At 42.0% G+C, this 16832-nt stretch overlaps 1 protein-coding gene across 1 annotated transcript; it reads right to left on the bottom strand.

The window, feature by feature from the left end:
• Positions 1–13683: 13683 nt before the first annotated feature.
• On the bottom strand, positions 13684–16826 carry AMIGO2 (adhesion molecule with Ig-like domain 2). The gene is made up of 2 exons (XM_005877399.2): positions 16578–16826; positions 13684–16202 (listed from the first exon to the last, which is right to left on the bottom strand). Exon 2 carries the CDS (start codon positions 16135–16137, stop codon positions 14572–14574), a length of 1566 nt encoding a protein of 521 aa, XP_005877461.1. The 5' UTR covers positions 16138–16202; positions 16578–16826; the 3' UTR covers positions 13684–14571.
• Between the last annotated feature and the right edge of the window lie 6 nt (positions 16827–16832).

The raw sequence follows: 16832 nt of genomic DNA, 5'->3' as shown, positions 1-16832 counted from the left end.
CATATTAATTATTAGCTATCATGGTTCTGAATGTGAGTTGTGACAATGTTATAGGCTATTTTATGAACCTAAAGGAATGTTTAAGTTTAGGTAAAATGGAGGTGGGGTGAATTGAATGTGCTTACCTCCCTCCTCCCATCCGGTGGAATGACATTAACTGAAATGGCAGCAGCCTCAGAAGTAACACAGAAAGTAATCTGTGCTGGTAACACACCACCCAAGAAAGGCTGGTGATAGCAATGACAATGTCAGAAGTTGAGGGGAATGATAAAACAATGTGTTTTCAGACTATAAAATGCCACATATTAGCAGACTCCAAACTATGAGATTCTAAAGTATAATCATCTGGGACAATAGTACTAAAGCTTTTCTCAACTAGAACTAAAGTTATAAAACAAGTAGTGATTTAATTTAAAAAAAAGAATTAGAGAGAGACAATGGGAGCAAAAGAAAGGAAAGAAGGGAAAAGATACATGGGAAAGGAAGAGAAAAAAAATGAAAAAGAACTGACTTAATACTTTGTGTTAAATTCAGTGGACTTTTTTGCATCAGAACAAAATCAAACATAAGATTATAAACATGAATAATATGTATGAATACAAATTCTGTAATCACTGTCAAAATGATAATGCCACTCCTATTTTAGAAACATTTTAATTGGACACATTCAGTTAATTTTTATTCAGCTGTCAGTAAATACTTTCTGGAAGTTGCTAGAAGGTGATCTGAATGTGAACATTTAAAATAATGAATAAGCCCTGGCCAGTGTTGCTTAGTGGTTAGGGTGTCCACCTGCACACAGAGGGTCTCAGGTCAAGGGCCCATTCCTGGGCTGCAGGTACGTTCCCTGGCCAAGTTGGGGTGGGAGGCAACCAATTGATGTCTCTCTTTTTCTCTCTCTTTTCTCTCTCTCTCTCTCTCCTTTTCACTCTCTCTAAAAAGCAATGGGAAAAATATCCTTAGGTGAGGATTAACAAAAAGTAATAATAACAAAATAATGAATAAATAACCTTAATACACCTGTAAGCATAAAGATGAGTATGTGGGCTAAATAGCTTCAATGTCTACTTTTTGGTACAGGTATCAAGGTGTTACCAGACCTGGTATATGTAGGCTATGCTTTCTGCTTTTCTAACAGAAAGGTTAGGTTTATGATGAATATCTTCCATCTTAAAGAGTCTTCCTGAGCTAATAGTAGCATCTGTTCCTGAGATGGCTGGTGGGACCAGAGAACAGTGTGCTGTCTGTGGTGGGTTGATTCAGACAAGCTCAGGGAGGTATTGGCCCTTTGAGCACACACATTGAAAGTTCCCCAATGCAATGGCAAGCATTCTTTGAAGGAAAAATATATTTGGTGAACAATGGAGTCAAGTTAAAACAAGAACTAGAGCATATTCTGTTCTTTGGCAGCTGTTCCTCTGCCAAGTATAGACGTTCTACAGTTTTCAGGGCCACATACGAGGCTGGGGCTTAGATGGCCAAGAACTGCATGCCAGGCCACCCTGAGCAGATGAACAATATCACAGAGCTGGTGGGGGTCAGAAGGTGGTGCAGTGGGTGACTGTAGATGTGATTTAAAGAACACCTACAATTGGCTCTTTTTGGGGCTAAACAACTAAATGGCTGGTGGTTTCTGTCTCTCTACATGTGGGGCAGTGATCAGAACAGCAACAGGCATCAAAGCAGAGCAGAGAGGTCCCGACTAAAGTGGGAGAGCTGAGTTCAGGTCCAGCCTCCAAACATAACCCCTGTGAGACTTCAGCAAAGTCACTTCAGCTACCAGGGGTTATTTTTTTAATCCATCAGTAAAATGAGAGGGTTGGGTTAGTCAGTGGTTCTCAACCTTCTGGCCCTTTAAATACAGTTCCTCATGTTGTGACCCAACCATAAAATTATTTTCGTTGCTACTTCATAACTGTAATGTTGCTACTGTTATGAATCATAATGTAAATATCTGATATGCAGGATGGTCTTAGGCGACCCCTGTGAAAGGGTCGTTCGACCGCCAAAGGGGTCTCGACCCACAGGTTGAGAACCGCTGGTCTAGACCAAATGAAACAGTCTGTATGAATACTAGCTCTGCCATGGACCAGTTGGGCGACCTTGCTCAAAAGTCAAGTGGCTTTCACAGGAACCCCTAACTCAAAGGCTGTTAGGATTAGCTCATGGAGAGCTGTTGGGGTCCAACCCCAGCAGGTCCAGGGGTTCCCAAAGGTGTGGACAGAGTCGGCGAAGAAGGAATGACACGGAGGCAGCATTCAGTTGGTCAGCAGCCAGGTTCTCTAGCCAGGATCTCCAGCCAAGTTCTGTCTTTTATTGTTTTGTTACATCTGTATTTATACCAGTTGATTTTAATCCTATCAATTTCTATTCCAAAGGTTAGGGCGTTTCTTTTTATTTTATTTTATTACAAAGGGTATTACATACGTGTCCTTCCCCCCTCCCCCCTTGACAATTCCCTAGGGCGTTTCTTATCTCCATTCCAGGGAGTAAAGATTATGTAGCTTAAGCATGATTGTTCATAGTTAAAGTGATTAACTACCCGCCTGGCACTTAGTTAAGGGGTTTTATTCCCTCCCTAACTTCAGGGAAAAATCTCTACCTGGGGAAACAACCTTTCTTGGAGAGGTGACCTTGGTTAAAACACATAGCGCCAAGAAGGGGAGCAAACATATTAAGAACAGTATGCCATATACGCCAGGTCCCTTGAAACATATGCTGTGCAGATGTTTCTTCCCTGCAGCGACTGTGTCAAACAGCAAGGATGGACCGGCTTCTGGCAGAGAGCGCTTACAACAGTGGCTGGCACATGGCAAGTGTTCATTTTTCATTGTCACTTCTTATTCGTCAAGCTTACTGTTAATAGCCAGAAATTAGGTTCATGAGATAACAATGGCAGAGAGCTGAAAACGTGATTTAACAATATAGAGTATGGTATGGTAAGAGGACCCACAGAAAGCAGTGTGTTGAGCCTTGTACTCTTGAGTTTACATGGACTCTCAGTGGGAGAGAAACCAGGGTCCAGGTGGAGGAGAGGAGCAATCACTGTTCTGGAAAACACTGATGGAGGTGAGAGGGCCACTCAGCAGGTGTGAGCCACCTGTGAGCCACCGAAACTGGCCTAGCTGCCATTTAGGATGGCCATTCTCATCTTGCTCATCACAGTTCACAAAGCACTTCACATCCACTGTCACGTACTTGACTCTCGCCTGGAGCAGGTGGGCATTCTGAGCAGCCAACCCTCCTGTTATGCATCTACCCCCTTCCAGTTCCTTCTTTTGCCTGGTTTTCTGTGCGGTCATGTCATTTTTTCCTCATACAGGGAACTAAGTCAGAAAATGTCATGGAGGTTGCTGGAAGTTTCCAGGTCTTGATGAGGAACACCGCTAATTGGCCTGTCAGACCACACGACCTCCACAGGGGTCGTCACTGACTGCACTGGATGGCACTGAGTGAACACAGCGTCTCTGCTGTTTATCCACTGAAGCAGTCAGACTTCCTCTTGACAGAACTTGACTCTGAAATAACCTACTGCAAAGGTAGGAGGCAGCTTATTAAATTTGTGTCAGGCCTACCGTCTGGTAACCTTTTCAGCCCAGGCTGATTCCTTTCAGGCCCTTGACACGTGCTAATTGGCATGACTCTGTTAGCAGACACTGAGGGGAGACAGACACCGCTGGCTCCCTGCTTCTCAAGTGCTCAGCATGACACTTTTTGTAAATACCAAACAGGAGGCCGTAAACAAGTAGGAACTACATGAGAAATGGGCACGTAGATGTATTTAGACAGTTTATTCCTCACTGAAGATGACCAATCCCTTCTCATGCTCTTCTGAGGGGTAAAGAACAGCGTTACAGCCCAGCCAGCGTGGCTCAGTGGTTGAGCGTTGATCCATGAACCAGGAGGTCACGGTTTGATTCCCAGTCAGGGCACATGCCCGGGTTGCAGGCTAGATCCCCAGTGTGGGACGTGCCAAAGGCAGCCAGTCAATGATTCTCTCTCATCATTGATGTTTCTCTCTCTCTCTCCTTCTTCCTTCTTCTCTGAAATCAATAAAAATATATTAAAACAACAACAACAAAAACAGTGTCACAAACATGGGACAAAGAAAAAAAGATACCACGTGGAAATCACGTTGTGGCCTCTCCTCACCTCCTGCCCATTACAGTGGACAGTCCTCCAGCTCCTTCCCGAGCGTGTTTCGTTCACTGGATAAATGCTCTGTTCTCAGCACTGAGAACACAACATCAAATAAAACTGATAAGCACCCTGCCCTCGTGGAACTCCATAGTAAGTAAAATATATAGGATATCAGATGGCGATGAATGGGATGGAGCAAAATAAAGCGGAAGGGGACAGGGAGGTGGGCTTGGGGTGGGGCTTGGAATGTTTTTGATGCTCCATGTGCGCCTCCAGAGTAGTCAGGAGTTGGGAGATGCAGAGGAAGGACATGAGCTGGCTTATGAAAAGGGTTAAGAACCAACCTAAGAGGGTCAGGGTGGGAGCAGGGAGACCAGCGAGGCCACTGCGGTAACCCAGTGAGAGATGCTGGTGGCTCAGACGGGGACAAGGGTGCAGGTAGTGAGAAGCAGTCAGACTCCCAGATAAATTTTGAAGGCAGAGATGAGGGAATTTCCCCAGAGATGGGACATAGGGCGTGGCCCCAAGGTTTGGGGCCTGAGCAGTGAGAAAGGGAGAGTTGCCATGTGACTAATGAAAAAGACCATGGGAAGAACCACATTTATGCAACAATTCAGAGGCATTTCTAGGTTAAATGTAAAGTCGCTGCATGGAAATGCTCAGAGACAGTAACATGCTTGGCACCTGGCACTTTCCAGGGTGAGTAATGCTCTAAAGAGAAAGTGTGTGGACCGGAGGGCAAGTTTCTATCCCTGAGTATCTTTACGGTGGTTTGCTTGGGAAGTAATAAGCACATGTTCCAAGCATTTTCCAGAAGTAAAGGAAATGAAAACATAGCCAGAATAAACTTCCCATAAATGCCTCTGCCTCCATCTCCTCTAAAGTTTTAGAATCTGTGGGAAGAGGCTTCATTACCTGGTAGGATCCTGGCAACTGCCCCTAAAATCAGGAGCTGTACACCAGGGAATACTATGCAGCAGTAAAAAAAGAAGGATCTCTTACCCTTTGAGACAGCATGCAGGGACCTGGAGAGTATCATGCTAAGCAAAATAAGCCAATCAGAGAAAGACAAGTATCACATGATTTCACTCATATGTGAAATCTAATGAACAAAATAAACTGATGAATAAAATAGATCCAGAGACATAGAAGCATGGAACAGACTGTTGAATCTCAGAGGGAAGGTCTGGGAGGGTGGGTGGGAAGAAATCAACCAAAGAATTTGTATGCATATATGCATAACCCATGGACAAAATTATAGCTAATTTGCCTACAAACGTCAGGTGGTCATAATAATCTGGCCACTCAGTGTATATGTATAACCCATGGACACAGACAATAGGGTGGTGAAAGCCTCAGGTGTGGGGGGGGGGAGCAGGAGGCAGGCAGGGGGACTAGGAGAGGTCAATGGGGGATAAAGGGGGTATATGCAATACTTTCAACAATAAAGGGGGTATATGCAATACTTTCAACAAAGAACTACATTTATTTTAAAAATTAAAAAATAAAAACAAGAACTGTATGGGATGTTTGCCACTGGTAGATGACTCTGCCATCTCCCTGAAAGTGCAGTACTTAAAGCAGTTAGAAAATACCCTGCATGGCCCAGCTAGCGTGGCTCAATGGTCGAGTGTCAACCTATGAACCAGGAGGTCACGGTTCAATTCCCAGTCAGGGCACATGCCCAGGTTGTGGGCTCAATCCCCAGTGGGGAGCATGCAGGAGGCAGCTGATCAATTGTTCTCTCTCATCATTGATGTTTCTATCTTCTCTCCTCCCTTCCTCTCTGAAAATCAATAAAAAATATTTTTTTAAAGGAAAAGAAAATACCTTGAATGGCAAATAGCAGGGGAGTTCATCATTGTTATGAGTATAGAAATCCTTAAAGAGCATTGCCTGAGTCCAGTTCTGTAGGAAAATCTCAGACCTTGTAGGGGGCTCCATATGATTTCATTTTCAAAAGCCCTGCCAAGTTTCTAAGATGGTTAATGTTGACCAATTAAACAAGAAGAAAAAAAAGTAATTAACATTTGCCATTCAAATCATTACAGATATATCGCTAATGAAGGTCCTTATTACACACTTTAGGTTATAATTAACAATATGACTTTTCAATTGAATCGTTTTATGAATAAGATTTATTAACACCAATAGTTCCTGACAAATTTGGCACAGGATCAAGAACTACATTTCCTCTAGGTTTTAAGAAAAAGGCAAAGTTATAAATGGTTGCTTTGGGGAGATATTTTCTATGTTCTCCACTGATTTGAAGTAGGTCAGACTGAGAGCTGAAGGCTTCCCTAAGGTTGTAACTAAGTATGAATATTAGAACAACTGAGAGCATATAAAAAAATAAACAACTTCTTTCAGGCTTTCACATCACAGGCTTCCCATTATGTTTCCACCTCAGGCAAGATGCTTTTCTTTAAAAAAAAAAAAAAAAAAAAAAAAAGGATATTTTTTAAGTAGATTTAAAAAAAAAAACACTGTACAATAACTCTATAAATCTAGAATTTGAGAAAAAATTCACTTAAACATGAATGCTATGAAGAAGTATTTAACCAAGCAGAGTTGGGGCAAAAATATATACAAATGTTCACTAAGCAGCCTGAACTATTGTAATTTAATTCTGCAAGTCACTCTGATGTATTGTTTTTCCCCCTTGAAAATCACATCTTTCTGTTTCTTCCCACCCAAATCATTCACTCTTGTAAAATTGGCTTAGCCAAATCAATATCTAGGCTAGCAATATAAATTTAATTACAGGGAGGCTTGGATAAACATGAGCTCCAACACATTTCTTGGTCTATAGAGTGATAACTAAATTAAGTAGGATTATTTCATCATTATGGTATTAAGCTCATGCTGTTACCCAAGAGAAGCTAATATTTCTAACTCTTTTAACCTAAAAAGTATGCTACAAGCATTTGCATGAGCCAATCCCATCTGTTTCCCCCTTGAAGAGCTCTGAGCTAGGCCTACATGGCAGCTGTGTTTTCAGTGCAGTGTGAAATGGGAGACAAGGAAGGTTCTTCCTGGACCCTATCCACGGGGTCTAGGGATCAAGCTGCTGAAGAGACTGGCACCCTTGTTTCCTGTCCCTTTAGTTAAATCCCCAGGGGCCAGGGCACAGTCGCTGTCTCACCTTCCATCATGTCTGTGTGTCCCACTGTGGAAAGCAAGCTGGACCTCTCTAAACATAGAGGCCTGCCTGACACCTTCACTCAGGCACTCCTTCCAGGCTTCATCCCCGGACCTCCCAGTCTTTGGGTGTTTCTAGATCAGTACCCTCGCCGCATGATAAAGCTTTATGTCTGCCTCCCTTCAAAGCCTGGAGGTCTTTGGTCTCCAGGTCAAGCTCAGGGACTGGCACATATGAGGTATTCCATACTGTGTGTTGAAGAAATGAATGAGTGAATATAATTGAAAAGCTAAGACATACAAACACTTGCTATGTGCTAAGTGCTGGATAAAGAGTAGAAGACGTAGTTGAGAATCTGGTCACAGGATAGGGAATGTGCAGAGAGGCAGAGCAGTAAAAGCCAGCGTTTCTTGGTTCAGGGCGAGAGCAGTGAGCTGCAGGGTTAGGGGCGGGGGGTGGGGGAGATTGTGGTAGGACAAGGGTATGGAGCAGAATCTTGAAAGCAAAGCAGACCACTGCAGGAAAGCAGCCTAAAACCAGATGCAAGGAGGCAGGAGGACAAAGAGGGCATGATGGGCAAAGCCCTCTTAGGGAGCTGAAAAGAATTACAGTTTAGAGTATTAACGCATAGATATTAAAAGACTGGGTTCTGATGTATCCAGACCAAACTGGATTCAAATCCTGACTTCTTTACTACATGTTCTTTGGGCAAATCACTTAACATTCCTAAGCCTTAACAAAATATATCAACCCCTGAGCATGGAGCTTATTATAAAAATGTAGTTATTATTGTTAAGATGGTGATTCTCATTCCTCATGACATGGCTAGGACACCTGTAGAAGGCTTCATCCTAACTACAGTGGAAGTGAGGTTTGCAGCTCTGAGTGTGGGTAGAGGATCACTGTAAAATGTTAAGGTCTTTCTCCTCTAGATGTTATTGCGAATGATCATAGATCAGCTGTAGACTTTTAAATAGCATCCCTGACATTCATATCAGAGTACTATTAACTAGCTTGCACCACCTCCCTTTGCTACCAGCTTTCTGAAGGTAAGGATCCCAGCTAATGGTACATTCAGGGTGTCTATGGGATAGCTATCCAGTGTTCAAGCCTGTGCCATTAGCCCAGTTGGTTAAAGCAAGGTCTCTGCCAATTATCTTCCTTGTCTCACTTCCTATTTGCCAATATAGTCACTGGTGGAGAAAGCAATTCTTACTCTTGAATTGTTTTAGGTTTATCTGTTTCCTCTCCCAGTTGTGCTGTGATGTTCTTTAAGAGAAGAGCGTAGTTATTATACATCATTTATGGCCTCCACAGTATCTTAGCAAAGCTCAATAAGCTTCTCTTGGTTACCACTGGCTGTTCATTGCCAAGGATTTGACCCTTGATCCCATGATTCTTGACTCTATGACACTAAGAGCTTACACAATTCCCTGAGAGTATGATATTTGCTATTCTGTTGAAGTGATCTAATAGAGAAATTTAATCAGGCAAGCTAGGGAGGCTACCTTGTGAAATAATTTTAAAATTGTTTTGAGAAATCTAATTTTAAAACAAATTAGAACCCCCCCACACACACACACACACATGGTCTGAACTACCCCTACCACTCTTCTAGAAATTTAGAACAAGTTCTTAGATACCCTCTTCAATAGAACTATTTACCCTGTAAATTTGTCATTTTTAATATAAAATATTGAATTTAATCATTTATTCATTTAAATATCTTGAATTTATAGCTTATACAGATAAAGCAGACATTTGTTTTGTGTTTTAAGCAATTTCATGTTTAAAGGGCAACCAGACTAAGAGCCAGTACAACTGACCAAGGGAGGCCTTCTCAGGATTTCCAGTTTCACTACTTGTGATGCATTGTGTTTTACAAAGGAAAACAAAAATCATTTCCACATTTATTATGCTTGAATGACTTATGATCCCCTGATCTTCCCTTCCTCTTCTCCCAGATCTGCTGTGAGCATTAATTCATTTGTATTCTGACACTATTTATGACCGACCCATGCTTTACCAAGTCATGCTATTGGTAGAATAGCATGTAAGAGTATTGTGAGTTATTGTTTTAAAAAATACATTTGTATTGACTTCCTAGAAAGGAAGGGAGAGGGAGAAAGAGAGAAACATCAATGATGAGAGAGAATCGTTGATTGGCTGCCTCCTGCATGCCCCCTACTGAGGATCGAGCCCGCAACCTGGGCATGTGTCCTGATCAGGAATCGAACTGTGACCTCCTGGTTCATAGATCGACCCTCAACCACTGAGCCACACCGGCCAGGTGAGAGTTATTTTTTAAATAATCATCAGGATATAAACAACTTATTAGCTGAGTCACCCGGGAAAATGATTAATCCCTGTTGAGCCTCTTTTTCCTATTTGTAACTGGGGATAATATTTCCTATCTTTCAGGGCTGCTGTGATGAGAAATAATAATAAATAAATACCACCTCGCACAGTGTGTTTGCCACTTAGTAGGTACTTAATAAACTAAAGCCAGTATAAATGTCATATATGTCACATTTTATAATTTGCAAAGGGCCTGTTTTTCTGTACTCCATTGATTCTGTTCTTCACTGTAAATCTCCCCACATGCAACAGTGGTCCTGTGAGCAGTCCTCTCAATTATACAGGTTATTATAAGAGTTCTTAGTTCTACTTTTTATATATTACCACCCAATAATACTTGCAAAGACAAACTAGTCAGCACCTTCCATATTAACTTTCACATTATATATAAAAAAAATGTTTTTAATGGATGCTGGCCCTTGGGCAGAAAAGGGAGAACTATGAAAAGAATCTTAATACACTCTTTAAAACAATGCTCTTTTCATATATTTTTTAAAAAACAAAGGAGCTTCGTTCTTGGTAAATGAGATCTACACTCAAACATCCTTGGAAAATGCCCTCACTTTGATCTAATCAAATTTGAAAGCTCCAAAGCTGTTGGAGCTGCTTTCAAACCAAAAATAGTTTAAAGAATGAAAGAATCAGAGATCTAGCCATCTCAAAGTAATTATTCCATATTTTGTAATTTAGAAAAATATAAATCATAACTTATAGCCAACAATTTACCCAAGTTCATTTAGTGTCAGAAAATCAAACTTGTTTTCTCAACATATTAGAATTTTTTTTTTAGAGAGCACTAGGATTCTACTTTTTATTAATAAATCCACTAGCCAGTAATAATAATGTATTTTGACACAGCTCAAATTTTTTATGGTCTCATTTTAGGATGTATTTCATCAAAATAGGCAGAATCAAAATTACATGGATTTTTTTTTTAAAAAACATGATGGGCAGGCCTTACCCCAGACTGCCTGAACCAAATCTCTGACTAGGGGATGTGTAGAGGATAACTACTAGAAACCCTGGCTGGTCTAACTTTCCCCTGTGATTCTATCAAGAAGCCTGGTTTTAGGTCATTTAGTAAACAGATGACACCACAAGGTGACAGTAATTAAGCAGCAGTCACGGCAGTGGAAAAACCACAAGGGTAGAGAATGTTTAGACTGTATCCTGATTTTTTTTTAATATGTTTTTGTTGACCTTAGAGAGAAAGGGTGAGGGAGAGATAGAAACATCAATCACTGCCTCCTGCACGCCCCCTACTGGGGATCTAGCCGGAAACCCTGGCATGTCCCCTGACCTGGAATGGAACCTGTGACCTCTTGGTGCATGGGACGACATCCAACCAACTGAGCTACACGGGCCAGGTCTAGGCTGCATCCTGCTTTAACAGTGCTTAGCAGGATGACCCAAGTCAGAAGTCTTTTTAGAATTTGGACTGACAGTGTGTCTTATCTCTCTTATTTTCCACCCCCATAAGTTTCACCTCCATCTCTTCTGATTAACATTTTAGAAAAATAAAAAGCCATTTCCCCCCCCCCCCAGGCAAATAATTCAAGCAATTAAAGCTAAAAAAATATATACTTAAATGTCTCCAGGCCAAATAGTGATTAATGCAGAAGTTAACTATAAGAAAATGTTTTAGGCCATTCTTTCAGATTATAAATCTTAAAAGTATATTTAAGAAATTTAACTCATGATTAATTATAGAGTATATTATCATAAACTAGTATCTTCTAATTATGTGAAAAAATACTCTAAACCTAGGAAAAATTCTTGTCTATGATCTTTGCTTAGTTTCTCCAAAAAGTATCCACCTCTCACAACTGCAAAATAAAAAATACTAAGCAGTTTACACCCAGCCAGTGTGGCTCAGTGGTTGAGCATCAACCTATGAACCAAGAGGTCACAGGTTCGATTCCCGGTCAGGGCACATGCCGGGGTTTCGGGCTCAACCCCCAGTAGGGGGGCGTACAGGAGGCAGCCGATCAATGTTTCCCTCTCATCAAAGTTTCTATCTATCTCTCTCCCTTCCTCTTTCTCTAAAAATCATTAAAAACATATTTTTAAAAAGATCCTATTAAAAAAAAATACTAAGCAGCTTAAAAGAACAAACCAGATACATAAACCAGATCACTATTTGGAATGAAAATTATACAGAAGTTTTCAGTGGGACAAATTTAAAAAGCACAAATTCGTTCTGTTCCTATATTTAAAATACATGTGATCAAGCTCCTGCCAAAAAAAGATACACCTAAAGAACTTGAAATTCCGCATCATAACATTCACTTTTATGTTTTTCTATCACCATGCCTTACTTTTATTCAAAATGCAGCTTTCTTTTCAGTATTCAGGATTTTTGGTTTTCTTTTGTATTGCTTATAAGCATGTTATTTTTAATCTGAGTTCAGTCTGTCTTTTACCCAAGGCTTAAACAGGACCAGCCAAGATCAGGCCCTGTAACACCCCCACTCACCAGTGTCCATGTTCCCCTGCAAAACACAACAGGTGTTTCTGAAGAGAAGGCTGGAGGGCTGGAGGACTTTAGAAATCCCATTCTGCAAAGGTTCAATTCAGAGATCCTCTCTGCAACCTCCCTGCAAGCAGGTGGGCCCTGCTCTTTGCACTCCCCAAGTCAGGGTCACCATGGCCCCTGGACACAGCCCTCCCCTACTGGAGGGCGTCAGTAGTTCAAGAATTTTCACTTGACTCCAGACCAGCTGTGTGAAGCTGAACAAATCACAGCATCTCTGAGCCTGAGTTTTTCTAGGAAACTTCCTGGGGGAAATTCAGAAACTTCTTTTTGAAAGGAGTGATTATTTTAAAAATCATAAAATAACAGAATTCTTCCTAATTACTTACACGGCAGTAACTGGAATAAAACGCTGGCCTTTAACATCTTTGGGTCTGAAGGATCTTATCTACTGGGTGAGATCGGTGTTGGAAAGGCAGAGGCAATGCTATTTTAACATCATGCAATAGAGAATGTGTTCTGCACCCTAAGGTTCATACCCTAGCCATTTTCTCCTTAACCCCCTGCTGACCAATATCTGCCACTGGGAGCCTGGCTTGGCATTTTCTGGGCTGTCACCAAGTGCCCACCATTCTCTCAAAACCACCATTGCCAAAGTCAGTCTTTCCTCCTCATCTACTTCTCTGCAGCATTCGTCACTGTTGCCCAATTCCATCTTTGAAAAATTGTCTTATTCTTTGGCTCCTACTCCATGCCCACTGTTAACAATGACCATTCTTTAACTCTCTTATCTTCACCAGGAAGAAGCTTACACCCAAGATCTCCCAATTCACTGTGTGGCCTTAAGACAACCCACAACCCTCTCTGGGCCTCATCTGTCCCTGAGAAAGGGAAGGAGGTAGACGGTGATCCAAACTGCCCTTTGAGCTCTGCAGTAATATGCTAGTCTATCCAAAAATCTTACACCTATGGATGAGGACAGTGGTAGGGGGTAAGGGCATGGGGTGGGGTGGGAACCTGGTGGAGGGGAGATATGGTGGAAAAAAGAGGAACATCTGTAATAATCTGAACAATAAAAGATTTATTAATTTAAAAAAAAAAGAATAAAAATTGCAGATAGTTTGCAAAAAAAAAATATGCTAGTCTATCCTAAGCTCATTCTTGTTCCCTATCAGTATGTGGTAGTTTCAGAGAGCCAGTGCAAGTCTGTGATGGAGCTAAGACCACCAGGAAATCATCACTTCCAGTGTGGAAGGAACCTTAAACATCACCCAGGATGAAACTCTCATCTTATAGCTGAGGAAACGTAGGTCCAGAGTGGGCACTCTGTTACCTCATAGCAGATGATGGAGAGAAGGAAGTCTGCTGGGCTCTCACATGTTGCAAAATCAGAGCTCACACGTCTTCCAAACCTGGCTGAAGTGCATAATACTATCAAAGTAACGTGACATAGAAGGTATAAATCGAGTCTTTTTTCCCCTTTAAAAAAATAAATTCAATATTATAACTCCAAGACCTCTGGAGAGATATCTGCTATAGTGCGTGCTTTACACAAAGCAGAACAATCTGATCACATAAAACATCTTAGATTTATGTTTTTAAATAGCTAAATAAAACAGAACATCAAGTCACACAATACATATACTTACATTAATTCAAATGTCCAACGCACAGTACAGTAGGATCTATATAATAGTTCATATAATTTAAGATTTACATACACACAAGCACATAAACAAATACTAATTGACTAGAACAAAAGTTTAAGAAGTTACCCAGACATTTTGGTATTGACACCTACATATTTAGGGCAACAAATAATGACTTTAAACTTTCCATAAGATCTTTTGTACAAGGATAGGAAATTTACAGAATGGAAAGAAGACAAACAAATGTACCTTGATTGCACTATTTATCTAACATTATACGGGATGTGACAGTACGCAGTAAACTTTATCAGTGAAGTCTCTTTAGTCTGAAATGATGAATTTAGCTGAATTATCCCCAAATCTAACTTTTTGTGCTGTATAAATAATAGCTGTTTGGTTCTTCCAAATGAAATAGGACACTAACACTTTTCTTTAAAATAACTCAACTTTGGTCCTAACTTAGTGAAGTCTCTTTTTAAAGTATACTAATACAGTTTACTTTCTTTTCTTTCAAGAATCCTGATTAAAGGGCAATGTCAGTCAAATCACCTGCAGGTCAGCTTTGACATGATCAGTGGTGCTAAGACTAAGGTATCGTTACCTAGAACTAAACCTTGGAAACAACCCCATCTTTCTCTGGCTCATTGAGGAACCAAAGTGCCTTACCACGGTTCCTATCAACCATTTAAAAAGACCATTTGGTTGTATTTCAAAAACCAAAAATTAGTTCTACCCTGCTGTTTATTTTGCACACACAAAGTTAAAAATGGAGAGATTAAATTACTACATCATAAAATACAGGCACAAAATTAAGTGGACGCCACAAAGGGTGTGTCTGAAAACACTGAATTGACCGAATCTGAGTCGGATTTCACCCTGGAGGACTTTAAGATGCCCTCAGCTATAACAGTTTCACTGGGAAAGAACCTGACCTTCCCATTCTGCCCTGCTGCAGTATCCTTCAGGGGTTCCAAGAACACCACTCTTTTACTGGCACCTGCCTTCCGTCCATCCGCTGGGACATCACCAGCCATGCCAGGACTGAGAATAGATGAATGGGCATTGCTTTGGTTTAGTGCACTTTTTTGTCTCTTGGCTTTACACCTGCAGGGACATGGCGTCAGATAGAGGTACAAAAGTACCAAAACGATACTGGCCACACAGGCTGCAAGAGTGGTAAAAGCTGTGTTAAAAGCCTCATGGGCATGGGATCTGTTTATGGTGAGATTGCTCACGTTTATTGTGACATCCACAGTTTCATTCAACAGGCGTTGCCTGTTCATCGCAATACAAGAATACACTCCAGCATCCTCGAAACGAGGACTTTCTATGACCAGGGTCCCATTGTGAAACACATGAAAGTTTTCCATCTCTGTGTCCGGCTCTAGCAGGCTGTTATCTGGGCTCACCCATATGAAATCAGTATTGGAACTAGCAGTCTTGCTGTCACAGTGAACAATCAGCCTTTCCCCGACTTGAGCCTCATGAATAAAGCCAAGTGCACGGAAGGAGCCATTGATGATACTGTCGGAGCAATTCAAAAGGCCATCCTGGAGCAGAAGTACCTGGTGGGAGCGCCTAGAGTTAGACCACAGGCGACAGGTATAATCGTTCTTAAAATCCATCACTGAGCTAAAGTGCCTACGATACCAAAAGGTCAGCAATGAGTAAAGGGAACAGTCACAGACGAACGGGTTTCCATGAAGGTGGATGCCTCTCAGCTGCTTTCCTGGCACTAAACTTATATGGTTGGTTGGCAGGACGGGGATCCGGTTATAAGAAACATCCAGAAACATCAGTTCTGCCAGCTTGAACCTTCCAACGTACAAATCCATGGGAAACTGCGTGAGGGAGTTTCCACTTAAATAGAGTTTCTGCAGCTGGAAGAGCCCTCCAAACGCTGACGGATCGAGATAGGAAATGTGATTGTTGTAGAGCAGGAGCACTTCCAGAACCTTCAACTCTTGGAACACGGCGCTTTTCACGGCCCTCAGCTTATTGGAGGATAAGTCAAGACACTTCAGATTTGGAGTTGTGGAAAAACTGCCCATGGAGATGTTGGTGATGTTGTTATGACGAATAATTAGGGTGTTCAGCTTTCCAAAGGATACCGGAATCCACTCAGAATCCAGAAGCCCAATTCTGTTATAGCTCAGATCCAGTCTCTTAATCAATCTGAAAAGGTTCCCAGGCACCTTGGACAGGTTTTTGTTGGTGCAGCTCACGATGTCGGTGGCACAGATGCAGGCGGTGGGGCACACCCCGGTGGCGCCTGGGCTCACGGTCACCGTGATCACCAGCAAACACAGCAGTTCCCTGCAGCAGGGTCTGACAACTCGAGGCGGGGTGGGCAGTGTGTGTAAACGCAAAGACATTCTGGTCGCCTCTCAGTCTCTTCCAGGCGTCTTTGCGCGGCCAGCTCGACCTCCCACCAGTGAATCTGGTAAGCAATATTTAAAGACGGGTTAAAAAAAAAAAAAAAAGCAAAGTTAACTCCCACCCATTAACCCGTAACAGCCGCACCTTGCTTTCTTTCTAGTAACTTTGGAAATGGAGGTTTTGTTTCACATGGGGGAGCCTGCGTTGCCTTTTTACTGTTAAACGCAATTTTTCCTGGGTTACTCTTGTTTACAGACATGTACAGCCACAACCTACCAATACAACCATCTCGACATCAGAAATTCAATATTGTTTTAAGGTGCATCCTGTATTTTTGTTTTAAACTCCCTCCAATAGACTCAAAAATACACAAACGCAAGCTATAAACAATTAAACGGAAATACTTAGCGAGCCACCCGGCCAGAACACAACTCACAGAGCGGAGGAGCCTCGCGGACTCGGGATAGGCTGCCCACGGTGGTGTCTTCTGAAGGTCTGTGCGCCTGTCTGTCTGTCTGTCACTCGCGCATCTTCCGAATTCCTTTCCCTCCGGCTCCCGGCGGGCGGCAGCCTCTCGCTGGCTCTCAACTTTGGGAGTTTTAAGGAGCCGCGGCGGCAGCAGCCACCCCGGGCGCAGGCACCGTCTCCGCCGGCTCCGGTGAGTTCTCTCGGGCTCTCTTCATGGCTCGGC

Source organism: Myotis brandtii, unplaced genomic scaffold (assembly GCF_000412655.1).
Source record: "Myotis brandtii unplaced genomic scaffold, ASM41265v1 scaffold517, whole genome shotgun sequence".
In the NCBI taxonomy this organism is placed as follows: Eukaryota; Metazoa; Chordata; class Mammalia; order Chiroptera; family Vespertilionidae; genus Myotis; species Myotis brandtii.
Note: the sequence above shows the minus strand (reverse complement) of the source record. Positions and strands in the feature narration are given on the sequence as shown.

Excerpts from the sequence above, each read along its gene's own strand:
- AMIGO2 (XM_005877399.2), bottom strand. The coding sequence starts at position 16,137 with ATGTCTTTGCGTTTACACACACTGCCCACCCCGCCTCGAGTTGTCAGA.